Source organism: Plutella xylostella, chromosome 14 (assembly GCF_932276165.1).
Source record: "Plutella xylostella chromosome 14, ilPluXylo3.1, whole genome shotgun sequence".
Classification (NCBI taxonomy): Eukaryota; Metazoa; Arthropoda; class Insecta; order Lepidoptera; family Plutellidae; genus Plutella; species Plutella xylostella.
The window spans coordinates 9,139,221-9,155,919 of NC_063994.1; the positions used below are offsets into that span (position 1 = coordinate 9,139,221).

The 16,699-nt window shown below is 40.5% G+C and overlaps 3 protein-coding genes across 3 annotated transcripts; all 3 read left to right on the top strand.

Annotated features, from left to right (window-relative positions):
• The first annotated feature begins 152 nt into the window (after window positions 1-152).
• Window positions 153-1,872, top strand: LOC105392341 (AP-1 complex subunit mu-1). The gene is made up of 2 exons (XM_011563951.3): window positions 153-291; window positions 433-1,872. The coding sequence occupies exon 2, from the start codon at window positions 440-442 to the stop codon at window positions 1,706-1,708; it is 1,269 nt and encodes a 422-aa protein (XP_011562253.1). The 5' UTR covers window positions 153-291; window positions 433-439; the 3' UTR covers window positions 1,709-1,872.
• A 291-nt stretch (window positions 1,873-2,163) lies between these two features.
• On the top strand, window positions 2,164-15,593 carry LOC105392340 (DNA polymerase subunit gamma-1, mitochondrial). Its single transcript, XM_048625419.1, has 20 exons — window positions 2,164-2,517; window positions 2,736-2,931; window positions 4,488-4,645; window positions 4,897-5,099; window positions 5,424-5,569; window positions 7,141-7,354; window positions 7,622-8,172; window positions 8,474-8,595; window positions 9,085-9,187; window positions 9,338-9,443; window positions 10,131-10,261; window positions 10,759-10,895; window positions 11,235-11,358; window positions 11,707-11,887; window positions 12,282-12,454; window positions 13,149-13,284; window positions 13,764-13,867; window positions 13,960-14,024; window positions 14,411-14,527; window positions 15,359-15,593. The coding sequence occupies exons 1-20, from the start codon at window positions 2,234-2,236 to the stop codon at window positions 15,573-15,575; spliced, it is 3,468 nt and encodes a 1,155-aa protein (XP_048481376.1). The 5' UTR covers window positions 2,164-2,233; the 3' UTR covers window positions 15,576-15,593.
• A 271-nt stretch (window positions 15,594-15,864) lies between these two features.
• LOC105392364 (probable RNA-binding protein EIF1AD) lies at window positions 15,865-16,618 on the top strand. The gene is made up of 2 exons (XM_011563973.3): window positions 15,865-16,082; window positions 16,252-16,618. Exons 1-2 carry the CDS (start codon window positions 15,960-15,962, stop codon window positions 16,591-16,593), a joined length of 465 nt encoding a protein of 154 aa, XP_011562275.1. The 5' UTR covers window positions 15,865-15,959; the 3' UTR covers window positions 16,594-16,618.
• Window positions 16,619-16,699: the final 81 nt, after the last annotated feature.

Below are 16,699 nucleotides of genomic sequence, written 5' to 3' on the forward strand. Positions count from 1 at the left end.
ATGGGAAACAGAAAACACCGCACACATGCAGAATAAACTAATACAAGTCAATGTCAAATATCACCCACAATTTGCTGTGGTCTCTAGAGGAGTTGAGGTGGTCTGTACAAATTCTATATGTTGATGAAAGACTCGTGCTAGTCGTACTCCTTTGACACCACAGACCAACGAATTCATGTTTAACTTTGACATTTCGTTTGTTTTTAACTGTCAGTGTCAGTTGCATCATCGTACTAGTCCCACGTATGTGGGATAAAATGTAGATTTTTGCTAAAAATATAGTGTTTTAAGGTAAATACTACATTAATTTGCTTAATAAATTGAATATCCTACTTACTGCTTCCGATTCCAATCATTCGGGCGCTGCTGACGCTACATAAAAACAGGTTTTAGTACTTATCAGTTCCGATCATAAATGTACTTACATTTCAGCTTCAAGATGTCTTCCTCGGGTATTTTCATTCTGGACGTGAAGGGCAAGGTCCTGATCTCCAGGAACTACCGGGGGGACGTGGACATGGGCGTCATAGACAAGTTCATGCCGCTTCTGATGGAGAAGGAGGAAGACGGTATGTTGACGCCCTTACTGCAGACCAACGAGTGCACCTTCGCCTTCATCAAGACCAACAACCTGTACATCGTGTCCACCACCAAGAAGAATGCCAACATAGCGCTCGTGTTCGTCTTTCTGTACAAAATAGTGGAAGTCATGACTGAATACTTCAAGGAACTCGAAGAGGAGAGTATCCGTGACAACTTTGTGGTGATTTACGAGCTGATGGACGAGCTGCTCGACTTCGGCTACCCGCAGACCACGGACAGCAAGATCCTGCAGGAGTACATCACACAGGAGGGCCACAAGCTGGAGATGCAGGTGCGAATCCCAATGGCTGTCACCAACGCCGTCTCCTGGAGGTCGGAAGGGATCAAGTACAGGAAAAACGAGGTCTTCTTAGATGTTATTGAGTCTGTCAATCTGTTGGCCAACTCCAATGGCAATGTGTTGCGAAGTGAGATTGTTGGTGCCATCAAAATGAGGGTGTACTTGTCTGGAATGCCAGAATTAAGGCTCGGGCTCAATGACAAAGTACTTTTCGAAAGTACTGGCAGAGGGAAGTCTAAGTCTGTTGAGCTGGAAGATGTGAAGTTCCACCAGTGCGTCAGATTGTCCCGATTTGAGAATGACAGAACAATTTCATTCATCCCACCGGATGGTGAGTTTGAACTGATGTCCTACAGACTGAACACACATGTGAAACCACTAATTTGGATAGAGTCTGTGATCGAGAGACACGCTCACTCCAGAGTCGAGTACATGATCAAAGCCAAATCCCAGTTCAAAAGGAGGTCAACTGCTAACAATGTTGAAATTATCATACCCGTCCCGGCCGATGCCGACTCCCCTAAGTTCAAGACAACCATTGGTAGTGTGAAGTACACTCCAGAGCAGAATGCCATCACTTGGTCCATCAAGTCTTTCCCAGGAGGCAAGGAGTACTTAATGCGGGCTCACTTTGGCCTGCCCTCAGTTGAGTGCGAGGATGTGGATGGAAAGCCGCCCATTCAGGTCAAATTTGAAATCCCTTACTTTACAACCTCTGGGATACAAGTGAGATACTTGAAGATCATTGAGAAGAGCGGCTACCAGGCGCTGCCCTGGGTGCGCTACATCACGCAGAATGGAGACTATCAATTAAGAACTAACTAATCATGCCCTTTAAGTTTCAAACACATTCCTTATCTTATTTTTAAGTATGCACTTTTGAATTTTATTTTTTGCAAGTGGAAAATGTCATTGATATGTAGGTATTAATTGGAATAGTATTATGCGATTTGTATTTAACACAATGTAATAAATGATTAATAATTATACTTTGGAGATCTATTATTATTTTTTACATTAAAATTATAATATACATTACGGTCCTGCCATAAGCTTTAAAAGTCTGTTGGTATATTATGCATGGCGTGATATATCACTGCAATGGCTTTGTGGCGAATCGTTTGGTGTTTGAAGGAAATCGTTATCTACTTTAAAGATTGATAAAGTTCAGCTTGAGAGCTTGACCTACAAAACATGGTAAAATAGGAACTGTCCCTAGAATAATAACATAACCACTAATTTTAAAGTTCTGTGTTGAAGTCACACAGACAAAAAAAAACTACATGGGCTCGATCTAGCTGTCAAAATATGTAAACAAACAAAACTTGCGGATTGCGGGTCAAACCCGAAATGAGCTGTAAACATTATAAAATGTTAAGAGTTAGTGTAGCTAGAATACATAAAATACATAGAAGAAATTACTGTGATATATTTCCCGTTAGTGAAGTAAGAATAATAAGACAAAAAAATACCAAAAATGATGATAACCTAAAAGTTGAGGAACTACCGAAACCAAATAATGTTTCGAAAGAGTTTAGAGTCAATGAAGTTAATATACAGTTGATATCGAAGAATATTCACGAACAGTTATTCAAACAGCAGAGCCCCAAATTAGATCCAGCTACGATCAAGAGGTAAATTTTAAAATATTCAGCTATTTCTAACCATTTCATCATCATCATCACAGTTTTCAATAAGTAAACAAATTACACACACATTCACCTAGATAACCTATTCAAATCAGACAGTATGCCCAATCATGTTTAAAACATAAGGCCCTCAGTAAAAACCACCAATTCAATTCAATTCAATTTTGTTTTTGTGGCTCTCTGACTGTATCCCCTGCTCACAGCTGTCAAGAAAACCTGAAGAAACATGGCATCAACATCAGCGACACCAAAGTTCTACCAGACGTAGAGCTGAAGCTTCCAGAACTGAAAGGGAAGGATGTGGTTGAACATTTCTACAACATTGGTGAGGAACAAAGCCGGGCATACCGGGAACTGCTAGAGAAGCTCGTCAGCTGTGACCTTCCTCCTTTGCCCAAGGTATGGATTACAACAAGCCACTGTTAACAGTAGGGCTTAGCATTAATTTGGAAATACATTAAAATAGACGACCGAATGGCGTAGTGGTTAGTGACCCTGACTACTGAGCCGAAGGTCCCGGGTTCAATTCCCGGCTGGGGCAGATATTGGTTTAAACACAGATATTTGTATTTAACACAATGTAATTCTTCGTCTTGGATGTGCCCGTAAAATGGCAAAAGGCCCGCCCCCTATTACATTGGGACTAACATAACACTCTGGCGGGTTCCGCTCATCTGGCATAATCTTTATTGACCAAAACTCATTTCGCATAACTCGTATGGTCTAAACTTTTTTGGCAGAACCATCACTTTGGCAAGACTTATGTGGCATAAGGCTCGTTTCGTCTAAAACTCTTTAGGCACAATCTTTAAACACCTAAGTTTCGTTTGCTCAAATTTATATTCGTCTATACCTATGTATAATCTTGTTTCTCCTAATGTTATCTTAATAAATAATATATTAAGTATGTAGTAAATGTACAAATTGTGGTATTTTTCTCCTACATCCCGAAAATCACGATATTGTATGATCAAAAAATCGAAAGTTAACGACCAATATAATTATTACAAACCCCATGAGGTCGAAACCTAAAAATAGGTGCGACGACGAGCAAAGCGAGGAGGAGCGTGTTAGGTGCACATGTTCATCAAAACCAAAGCGGAGCGCAGCGAAGCGGAGCGGAGCGTTTTCCAAACAGCGGAAACAATACAAGGCACCAGTTTGCGCTATGTAGGGAGACGCTCCGTCAAAGTTAAAGCCAAACGAATATTATTACTTTGTTTAAACCTATGCCATAGCATTATTAGGCTATTCAAGATTTGGCCATACCATTATTAGGCTAAACAATGTTATGCGAAATAACTTTTTACTAAACGAGATTTATGCCATACGATTTTCGGCGTAACGAGACTTTGACCAAACGTTACTATGCAATACGAGATTAGGCAAAAAAATCTTATGCCAAAAAAGGTAGAACCCACTCTGGCGAATAGTGGGTGCAGCAATGCACCTCTGCCTACCCCGCAAGGGAGTACATTAGTACAAGGCGTGAATGTGTGTGTGTGTGTACATTAAAATTTATCAAAAGTAAACTATAAAAGAGTGGCTGAATAATGAAGGCTGAGGACAGAGTGTTGTGGTGCTCTCTGTGAGAGGCTTCTGTAAGTATCCTCTGTAAGTGAGTGAGTGATGATGATAATGAATATTATGATACAGACCCAAACAAATGTTTCAAACAACTTTATTTGTAAAACTGCCTTATTGTAATAGCTGTTTTTTATCCAGCATCACTGCTTCAGAATTCTAATTATTACCTATTACTTTTAACTGCATCACTAAAAGGTTTCCTGTCATTGCCAGGTAGCCTTTTGGCTGGTATGTAGGGCTTTACTTTAAATTATTTTTAGTTATGTATAACAACAGGATAGAACATAAATAAAATTTGATAAAGATAGAATGTCAATAGAATTGCCAATGAAAAAAGTTTACATAACGAAAAAAAAACGATGTTTCAGAAATGGTCCCGCCAGGCTGGCTGGTCTAAATACGTAGGAGATGATCCACCTCAGCCAGTCCCGTGTCCCACTGATGATGCCCTCATCTTCGATGTGGAGGTCCTTATGTCTGCTGGCAAGAGACCCACTTTGGCTTGTGCTGTTTCTCCTAATGCTTGGTAAGATATATAATCACTTTTACCTATTTTATTGGAAAGAGAAAAGTAGCTACTTTGCCTTTGGCTTTGAATTGCTTTTAAAGGTTTTCCAAACACAATTTTGAATTTATATACCTAGTCATTTTATACATAAAGTAAGTACATGTGTTTCAAAAGATAGATTGAATAAATTTTTTACTCAAAAGTTTTAAAGGTGAGTAAAAAATAAATTTTATGTGCCTATCATATTATCTGTAAATCACCCGTTACAGGTACGGCTGGGTGAGTTACCCAGTGGCCAACAACTCGCCTCACGAAGAATTTGACAACGTCAGATATCAAGATCTCATTCCACTGGAAACAGACAGCTCTGATGAACCAGTCGGAGATATAAACCGACCAAGAATAGTGGTCGGTCACAATGTCGCTTACGACCGGGCGAAGGTCAAAGAGCAGTATTGGTTGGGGAAGACTGGTAAGTTTATTTTAGTTTTTTGTTCTTTAGAATAATGTCGTACATATTTGTAATAAAATTTATAGTAGGTACTTTCACAATGCTTAAATTGTTACCCTATGTCTGGTCAACGAAGAGAACACCACACCATAACAGACTACTAGCTTACTAGCTGTTGACGCTTTGGTTAGCCTTAAAATTTTCCCTGTATAAAATGTAGCCTGTATTTTAATCCATTAGTAGAATACGAGTATCCGCTTCCGACACCCATATCTCTGCTCTGCCTTACACTCGGCCGTCCGACTACATTGTCAGATGACCTTACATATTATTATTATTTCTCAGGAGTCCGCTTCATGGACACGATGTCGATGCACACGTGTGTCAGCGGCGTCACCAGCTACCAGCGCGCCGCGCTCAAGAGCAGCAAGGAGCCCGCGCCTGGAGACCTGGGCTGGATGGAGATCAGCTCGCTTAATAGTCTCACTGAGGTATTGTATCTTCTTCTAGAATATTCTAGACCCTACGTAATCTTCCACTGCTAGACAGAGGTTTTCCCAAAAGGGAGCTGCCACCTACTACCGGCTATCTGTCTTATGTTGTCTTCAGTCCAGCGGGCCGACGGGCGTTCCACGCTACTCTTGCTTGTTTATTCCATGTATCCTTCGCTATTATTGGATATTCGCCGTCATATGAGGAAGGAACCATCTTAAATGGGCTGTAGAACAAGGCATTTCCAGTCGATTGAACCACACACCAGAAGGCCCTATAGTGCCTCCATACACACGTGCGTGAGCGGCGTCACCAGCTACCAGCGCGCGGCGCTCAAGAGCAGTAAGGAACCCGCCCCGAGTGACGCCGGCTGGATGGAGATCAGCTCGCTTAATAGTCTTACTGAGGTATGTTTTGTTATAGAATATTCAAGATCAATCATGCTCCCGTAACTGTCTACTGCTGCGCATATGTACTTACTTTACCAAAGAGCGTTGCCAGCTACTACCAGCTATGTATCTGTCTTAGGCTGTCTCGTCATCGTCATTAGTCTATCGTGGTGTCCCAACCGGTCATCAGTCATATAGGGTGGTGGGTTATTCCATGTATCCCTCGCTATTATTGGATATTCGCCGTCATCGGATCTCGATGAGGACGAAACCATCTTAAATGGGTTGTAAAAGAAGGCTATCCCAGTCGATTGAACCACAGACCAGAAGGCCCTATAGTGGCTCTATGCTCTCGTGAGTGAGCGGCGTCACCAGCTACCAGCGCGCGGCGCTCAAGAGCAGCAAGGAGCCCGCGCCGAGTGACGCCGGCTGGATGGAGATCAGCTCGCTTAATAGTCTCACTGAGGTATTCTCACTTACCAGTCCCTTACCAAATCGTTAATGCTGGGCAAAGGCTTTCCACAACAAAACTTTTGCAGCATCAGATATGCTGCTTAGGTCATCTGTTATACATGGTGGTTGGTTATTCAATGTATTCCTTCAATTGGATTTATTTATTTTATTTATTTATTGTAGGGGAAGGCGTTTAAAATTACATTTCATTGACATTGGTAGATATTATAAGCTATCAAAATATACCTCTTCAAAGAGAGCGGTCGTAGCTCAGTCGGGTAAGCGCCCGCTTCTCACGCCAGAGATGCGGGTTCGATCCCGGCGCTGACATGTACCAATGAGTTCTTTTAACTTAAGTAAAATGTATACCATCGCTCTTACGGTGAAGGAAAACATCGTGAGGAAACCTGCATATCTAGATTTAGCACATCTAGATATGTGAACCCACCAACCCGCAGTGGACCAGCGTGGTGGGAAATGGTCCAAGCTTAGGAAGGCAGTTTAGACCTTGGGGATATGCACAAAGGTTCCACTCGAGAGAGCCAGGTGCAGGTACTTACACCCCCACAGAGAATAGAATAGAATAGAATAGAATACCTCTTCAAAAACGCGTTCAGGTGTTAAATCCGCCTTTGAATTCACTTGATTTGACTGTTCTTTTATGTTGTCTAATCTAACTATATGCAATAAAGTATTTAAATAAATAAAAATCTATACAAATTCCCCAGGTACACAAGCTATACTGCGGCTCGTCCATAGACAAACAAACCAGAGACGTGTTCGTAGAAGGCAAGATGGCGGACGTCATAGAGCGGTTCCCGGAAGTGATGAGCTACTGCGCGGCGGATGTGGGCGCCACCTGGCGGGTGCTGGTGGAACTACTGCCGCTGTTTATGGAGCGGTTTCCGCATCCGGTCACGCTGGCTGGTATGCTTGAGTTAGGTGAGTATTCTGACTTTTTTTTTTCATTTTCATTTCATCAGTTTGTAATGTAAATAAAGGAGTGGTTACAATACTGTCATTGGCTTTGCACATTCAGCCACTACCAGCTTCGTAGTTAATGGTCGTCGGTTAAACGTGCTGAAGGGTGTCCCATGCTACGTTTGCCAGTTTGTGATCTCCACTCGAGAACTTATTAGTTCTAAAATTCTACGTCGATGCAGTAAACTTTAAATTCTTGTAAATTGACAATCGCCTATTTATTTTCAGGTTCAACCTACCTTCCAGTGAACTCAAACTGGACTAGATACATAGAATCATCAGAAACAGTCTTCCAAGACTTAAATCTGGAATCGAGGCAGCTCTTATCGCTAAAAGCGGATGAAGCATGCCGACTTATGATCAATGAGGAGTACAAAAATGATCTCTGGATGTGGAACCAAGATTGGTCCACGCAAACCTTGAAATTAAAAAAGGCTACCAAGAAAAAAATGAAAGAAATAAGTGACTTACAAGCGGAATTTGAAAATATGGAAACAGATAATGATATTGTACAAGAAACAAATAGTAACGAAGATTTGGAAGCAAAATTGAAAACATTTAAAGTCCTAAATCAAGAATACATAGATTTAAAAACAAAACCGTGCCATAAACAAATAAGTGACAGTCAATTGAAGGTTCTGAGCAAAAAGTTTCAATACCTCTTCGACTTGGCGGAACTACTTCCGGTGAAGCGGCCATATTTGCCCGGATATCCGGCCTGGTACCGGAAACTGTGTACAAAGCCCGGGAAAGCTAATAATGTTACTACAAGTATGCAGGTAAGTTTCACACTTGTTTTACCTTCACTTATTTTATAAAGCTGCTAAACCAGGAATCAAACCCGCTAAATGCAGTGAATATAAAGTAGTGTTTTTAACCGGCTTAAAAAAAGTTTTTTTTATTTGCCTTTATGTAATGTATGTGTGCATGTATGTTTGTGTGTGTGTGACCCTTCACTGAACCAATTTTGATGCAGTTTTCAGTAAAGCATTTTACTACACCTACTTATATCATTTTCATCAGAGTGAGATTTGTTATGTATCAATTCTATACCATTTCATTCTATCTCATTCAATCCAGATAACTCCATCCCTCCTTCGGCTGAGCTGGGAGGGGTATCCGCTGCACTATTTAGCTGATGAAGGCTGGGGCTTCCTCGTGCCCTCTAGCCACTACCAGGATGAGGATGATGGTACACCGAGGTGAGAGACTTGTATTGATAGACTAACGTGGGACGCCCTCCAGGCGGCGCCGAAGAGCTTAATTATTGTAGGTACCTAGTGATTGCATGAGGATGGTTTTGGTCAATAGTTAATTTTCTTCAATTTTTTGGGTCTTATTTTATTTTCTCTATGGTCCTTGGTAGAGGTCTATGTCTCCTTTAGTGGAAGATTGTTGAATGATGACGATGAGGATGATACATTTAACCTTGTATATGTGATTCGTTTATTGCCCTGCAGATAAAGAAACAATAAAAAAATTGCGGCTATTACATAAGTGGGAGTAGGAAGTAGGAAGAAGTATTGCTACGATTAGAGTAAAATAGAGCCAGATAGAATGAGTCCGTCCGCCATATTGTCTCTTTCCATGCGATTGTTAGACATGTAGGTATAGTGATTAGTTTACCACCTATGTCACGTTGTTATGATATTTTTGTTCGGCAATAGTTATGTAAAGGGCATTTATTTCAGGATCCCGCTGAAGCAGCTATTGGAGAAGTGCCCGGTGGTGGAGTGCAAACAAGATGGCGGCGCCGGTGCGCGCAGCATGGAGAAACTGTCGCGGAGGGTCGAGGTAATTATACATGAATATGAGAGAAGATTACTATTAGCTGTATGTCTATAAGTAAAAAATTAAGACACTCTCAATTTTATCACCGCACATTTCACACTTGAAACCTTTCTTCTCTAACCTGTACTAATAAAGTTAATGATAATACACCAGGAGGACATGGGCAAGCGCACGTACTACGCGCGGCGCAAGTTGGACGAGCAGGCGGCGGCGAACAAGTACCACGGCCTGGGCGTGTGGACCGGGCTGCTGCTGCAAGGTAACATAATCTTATCACATTAATTAATAGCGAAGACGTGGTATTTTATTCAATTTGGTATGAAAGTAGCATCTGCGGCCGAACTAGGTAAAACCTGTATATCAGCTCGCAGTGCCCAGAATTTATAACTATAATACTCTATGGTTTTGATATTAATGATTTATTATCAAACTGCTAGTCACGCGAGCTTCGCTTCGCCTTAAAAAGTTTTCCCGTGGGAATACCGCGATAAAAAGTAGCCTATGTGTTAATCCAGTTGTTAGCTAACTCCATGACAAATTTCGTTAAAGTCTGTTCAGCCGTTTTGATGTGAAGCAGTAACAAACATAGTACACTTGTCCAAAATTAATAATGCACATGCAGATCTTCACAACCGAATCATTAAATCGTAAGAGCCTTAAAAAAACACTTGCATTTTGCACCTTGTTCGAAAGAAATAGGAGTCAATATCATGTGTCACATAATCGAAAACAACCGATCTGTCAAAGATTTCTATGCGCATTATCAATTTTGGAGCACTGTACACACATACTCACAAACTTTCGCATTTATAATATTAGTAGGATCAAGCTGATATTCTTGCGAACTTAAAAAGATTTCCCGTGGGCATTAATAAAGAGGCACACTGCGTCTTAGGCACTTAGCGCCGAAAGGATCAACTTACCTAATATGTTTTTCTACACACAGGATGTTGTCACTTCTTCCGACTGCCTCACAAGGATGGTCCGAAGTACAAAGTGGGGAACCCCCTCGCTAGAGATTTCCTGGACATGTTCAGTCAAAACGTGCTGTCTGCGCAGGGAAACGATGCTGAAAAGGTATTAAAGCTTCTTTGATGAATGACAATAATAATTTTATAGGATCGGTAGAGTGTATAAAATATCCTTTTTTATAATTTAGGTATAGATTTATGATGACCCACTGTTTATAATATTAGGTACTATTTACCAACCTAGATATTTTTAAAATATGATTTTAATATGATAACCTTTTTGCAAGGTTGACCAAGGAAATCAAGGCGAAAGGGTATGCAATAGTGAATAAGAAATGTAATCAATCATCTTCACTATACCATTGTACATAATATATCACTTTCAGAGCATTATGTAGATTCACCTCACTGTAATCTTTCACATTATTTAATTCCATGAATGTGTTAAATGTGTAAATAATTACATAACATCTGTGTTTAAGTTCAAATGTGTTGTTTTGGGTTCATTTACACCGCTTTCAAGAATATCATAATCTTATTTATCCTTGTGCTTACTTACATATTCATGCCAATTTCCTTACGCACCAAAATCCATTCCGGCAGGTTTTACTATCAGGCCGTATGATGTCATACTGGCGGAACAACCGCTCCCGTATACTGGGGCAGCAAGTAGTGTGGAGGTCGAGGGACCAGGGCGCCATACTGCCTCAAGTGGTCGTCGCAGGGACACTTACTAGACGGTAAGGAAGTCAATCTTGTGCTTTTGCACTTAGATTTATGTTTACGGATATTACACTAAAGTCACAAATTACTATGTCATCATAGTGCAGTAGAAATTTGTGTAAATACAGGGTATACTAATGGTTTCGGCTTAGTATATTCTTTTTGCAACACCCTGTATATTGGCCCTGTTTAAATATACGTCCGGATCCCCAATAGTAATCTGAGATACATGGAAGATTCTTATTATTTGTCAGGTCTGTCAGAGGAAATAGACCACATCAATCTATAACCACCCACTTGCTAACCCACGTCAACAAACATCGCACTCACACTCCAAAATCTATCTCCACAAACAGCGCATCCGAGCCCACGTGGATGACGGCGAGCAACGCACACGCAGAACGAGTCGGATCGGAGCTGCGCGCCATGGTGCAGGCCCCACCCGGGTATAGGTTCATAGGGGCTGATGTTGACTCGCAGGTAGGGATGAACATTTGGAGCTGGTGTAAAATGTGCGAAATAGATTACACATAATAGGATCTTGAACAAGGCGTTTTGCATATGGGTTAAAATAGTTTCACCTGTTGTGTATAATTTGCTTTTGTAATACAGTGCTAAAATAACATCTCATGTTAGTACAAATAAGCGAAGCAAATGGCTAATGTAAATTAATAAATAAATACTCTGTGTATGCAATACTGTCTAGCGAGTACTCGTATTTTCCTAACGATTTACGTAATTTATAAATCAATTAGACAAGGAGCCATTTTTCCATTCGAGATTTTGCAAAATCCAAATCATCACATAACACACTCATCCTCCTCACAGGAGCTCTGGATAGCCGCCCTACTCGGCGACAGTTCCATCGGCCTGGCTGGAGGCTCGGCCTTCGGTTGGTCAGTCCTAGCCGGCAGCAAGCAAGCTGGCAGCGACTTACACTCGCTGACGGCTAGCGCTATAGGCGTGAGTCGTGATCATGCTAAGGTTATCAACTATGCACGGATTTATGGTGAGTGTTTTTTGGAGAATTTATATAGGCACGTTTCACATTTAGAACAAGTTACAAGGAGAAAGTAATCTGTAACATTATAATTTGTGCTGTACTGTGTGTATTGATGCAGATTCATAAATACCTAGCATATGAGCACACATATTTACGGCACCAAGTTCATCAACCTAATCTTTGTTGAGATGAGAATTTTTAAGTGCACATTTCACATATAGTACACATTATTATGTGAAGTTACAATCATCGGACCAGTGTTAGGGTTCTTTCTACCTATAGATAGACTTTGCCTCACTTACGAATATTATCTTTACAATATTTAATGAAATTCTTGATAATCATTCATGTATGTAATAATAATAAATTTGAAAGACTAATCAAAAACCTTTAATTCCAGGTGCCGGCCAGAACTTCGCAGAAAGACTCCTGAAGCAATTCAACCCGACAATGACCAACGCTGAGGCGAAACACAAAGCAGCTAAAATGTTCGCGTCCACAAAGGGCAAGAGAGTTTACACGCTTAAGAAGCAATATATGGAGGGGTTCATGGAGGAAGATGTTGAAGATCAGGTACTGTGCTGGAATTTGATATTATTATGTACATTTTGGATTAACTACATACTGCAGTTATCCTGAGTACAATTTTCGGCGATATAAAAATTCAATGTCAAATTTTTAAGGTCTTGCGAAATAGTCTTGCGAATAGACGACCGAATGGCGTAGTGGTTAGTGACCCTGACTACTGAGCCGATGGTCCCGGGTTCGATTCCCGGCTGGGGCAGATATTTGTTTAAACACAGATATTTGCTCTCGGGTCTTGGATGTGCCCGAAAAATGGCAATAGGCCCGCCCCCTATTACATTGGGACTAACATAACACTCTGGCGAAAAGTGGGTGCAGCAATGCACCTCTGCCTACCCCGCAAGGGAGTACATTAGTACAAGGCGTGAGTGCGTGTTTTTTTTTTTTTTTTTGCGAAATAGTCTAGATTTATCATAATATTCGATCGATATAAATTGTGCGGCCATATAATAACTTTAGGTGGAATGAGTTAAATTACTCGCTAATCTTATTCTAAGAACATGGTGGTAGACAATGTAAAATTTACTTACATACTTATTCCCCAATCTCTTCTGGGGAGCAAATGGCCGAAGTGAAGCGCCGCTACTGTTTACGATCTTGGGCCAGCTCAGACATCCTCACAAATTTTACATCAAAGTTAACATCGAATAAATGATATTTCATTCTTCTTAAAATATTGTAGACAGTGGAGATGGCCGGTTATAATGCGATGCGGCTAGCCAAGTTAAGCGGGCGGCGCGTAGATGAAATGTTCGAGCGAGCACGCTGGGTCGGCGGGACTGAGTCCGACATGTTCAATAAACTTGAGGAGATTGCGGGTGAGTATACAAACAACTACTCGCGAGCAGTGACAAAGTTCCAGTGACATATGAAACAAAGATAGCAGATGGAACTTTTTCATTGCTCGCGAGTGTGTAAACAAAACAAGGTTTGTGAAGCGTAGAGAAGATAGTCATACTCGTTTACGGTATAGCTCTTGTAATCGGTAAACAAGTGCTTACTCTCCAGCCTGATTCTTTGTATGTACATACGCTAACTTGACCAAAACTAAACACATAGCGACTTTTAAGTAAAGTAATAAATGATGGTTCTATTCTCAAATACAGGTCTGTGGTTCTATTATTTGTCACGTGAGCTCTACGTGCACTGACTTAATGAAAAAATATTGTACACCTCAGTTATAAATCACGAATTAAATTATTCGCATACAGAGGCGGTCTTACTGCAAAAACAAAGTTCTTCCAGCCAACGATAGATTCGTAAACACCAAAAAAAAATATAATTGTTTTTTTTCCAGATTCCGAAGCTCCCTCAACCGCTTTCCTCTCCGGCCGTCTCTCCCGGGCTCTAGAAGCGGAATCAGGGCGCTACGACGGCACCAAACACAACTGGGTGGTTCAGGTTTGTGAAATGGCGGTAGATTATGACTTTTGACAAGTAATTCTAACATTCTACGTCGAAAAAATAAACGATTTCATTTCATTTCCTTTCAGAGCGCGGCCGCCGACTTCCTGCACCTCATGTTGGTGTGTATGAGGGACCGCGCTCCGGAGGCTAGGTAGCGTATATACAGGGTGTCTGGGAAAAATAGGGTAAAACGAAAAATATAGGTTTTAAAGTCTGCGCCACCACTGAAGTCCGATAGGCGCAGCGTTGTTTTAACGTAGTGTTATTACATGCATGCTAAGGTAATGCTATCAAACGCAAAATTAAGTTCTAAACACCTGTACCACCCACTTCGGTTTAGTGTTTTCCACAAAAACTACACTCAAGTAAAACCATAGTAAAACTATATTTAACATTTACATCGCTGCCTATATAGCCATTGAAAATGCCACATAGTACAATCCTCAGCCCGCCTTTCCATTGCAAAGTCCTTGCGTGGACTTCATTTCATCAATCAGTTAGATCCAAGAAATCACAACTTATTCTAACCCTCCCCAGGTTCTGCCTGAGTTTCCACGACGAGGTGCGTTACTTGGTTCCTGATGAGCATCGGTACGAGGCGGCACTGGCGCTGCAGCTCACCAACCTCATGACCCGGGCGTTCTGCTCGCAGAGGTAAGGGTTTTATTTTATTTATTTATATACACTTTATTGCACACAAAAAACATTTTTTACAAAAAAGCATTTTAAAAACATTGCTAATAATTTGCGCACAAAGGCAGACTTATTGCTATAAAGCAATTTCTACCAGCCAACCTTTGATTGGTGGTTATCGGTGTGCGATTTATTCCTCCCACTTCTCCAGTGTTGCATGCACAGTGGGCCAGTTACAGTGTAAGGGGCCGTCCATTAATCACGTGAGGTCGTTTTTCTCATTTTTTGACCCCCCCTCCCCCCTGGTGATATTTGGTGAGGTTTGGGACCAACCCCCCCCTCCCCCCCCCCCTGGATCACGTGTATTTTTTTTTAAGTCTATGTAAAGGCAATTTTTGACTAGAAAAAATATAGGTCATACTACAAATCATTAAAATTTTTGCGCCGTCCAAAATATCGGTTCAGAAATACCTAATTTTTGACAAAAAATTAATACATGTGATGTCTAACGAGAACCCCCCCTCCCCCCTCGTGATGTTTCGTGAGGTTTTCAGTACCCCCCTCCCCCCCCCTTTGAGCCTCACGTGATTAATGGACGGCCCCTAATATATCGTAGTCAGTAGTAAGCCCCGTAAAATTCGTAAGCGCAGGAACCTTGTAGGACGTAATGAAAGAGAAAAGTACAGACATTATTTGTTCTATGACGCATCAGCAGTGGAAAAAAATTGATAAGTACGGGGTTTATAAAAGGACCCAATGACCCAATTTCACCCCAAGAACTGAATCCAAAAAATCCGCTCATAAAAATAACCGAACAATAATTTTAATTTATTAGTAATTTTTCATTCACAGAGTGGGCATGAACGACCTCCCTCTTTCGGTGGCCTTCTTCACTTCGGTGGAAGTGGACGCGGCTCTCAGAAAGGAGTCGAACCTCTCCTGTGTGACTCCTTCGAACCCTCACGGCTTAGAAAAAGGTTATGGAATACCAGACGGAGAGTCTTTGGATATATTCGCTATCCTAGAAAAGTGCGGAATGAAATCGTCTGTTAGTGATGAATTAAAATAAAAGTTGTATGAAAATGTTTGTCTTTGTCTTTTGGTATTATTATTCCAATCTCTGCGGTGCATTTTGCGATAGGTACATTATGCTCCTGAACGTTCCTTGATACTTTTACTTGACGAATACGAACATAAAATAGTTCGAATAAGTTTGAAGAAATCAAGTCGAGAGGATAGAAAATCTGATTTCTTATTCGTAGAAACTAGCAGCCAGTTTTAAAATCACAGATTAACAGGTATGTGAATGTGTGCATGTTTTGAACACAGAACACTTTTGAATGTCAAGTTGTCAAAACAAAAACCTAACCTCATTCATTTATTGCTTTCTTTGCTTTGCCTTTTCATTTTTTTTTGTATTCGCCCAAATGCAATAAATACTGTTTCCTTCATCATGTCTAAAACTACGAAGAGGAAACATGTGATGAAGGAAATACTTTGGGATGATTTCGAGTTGCCCAAAGAAAATCAAAGTGTTGTGAAAGTTGTTAGTAGCAAAGGCAACAATTTACATGAGGTTAGTTCAGTTTTATTAAAAACTTATATTAAAAGCGATTTTAAGAGGCGAACCATCTATCCTCACCTTATCCCATCATCAAGACTGTAACTTGAATAAATTTATAGGTTAGGTTAGGTTTAACAAAACATTATGTACTTCTGTGTTTATACAGTTATATTTTCCACAGGTGGAGTCACACACTGGTGAAATATATCTAGCGTCAATGCCAACTAAGTTCAGAAAGAACATTTGGGTCAAAAGAGGCGACTACATCCTCGTAGAACCTATATTGGAAGGAGATAAAGTGAAAGCAGAAATCGTAAGAATAATGAACAAAGATTCTATTAAGTTCTTCAAAGAGAACAATGTATGGCCACAAGAGTTTGAAGATAAAAAGGTGGAGAGTGTTTGTGATAAAAATAGTGATGATTCAAACAGTGATGATGATTTGTTTGTGAACACTAATAGAGTGAATGTAAATAATTATAGTTCTAGTGATACAGAATCTAGCAGTGATGATAATACATAATAAAATTACATATTTCTTTTAACTATTCATATCTTTTATTATTAGTGCTGCCCAAAGTTATGTGTCTGATAGTGATAGGTACTAACATTAAGGGTTGCAGGCAATA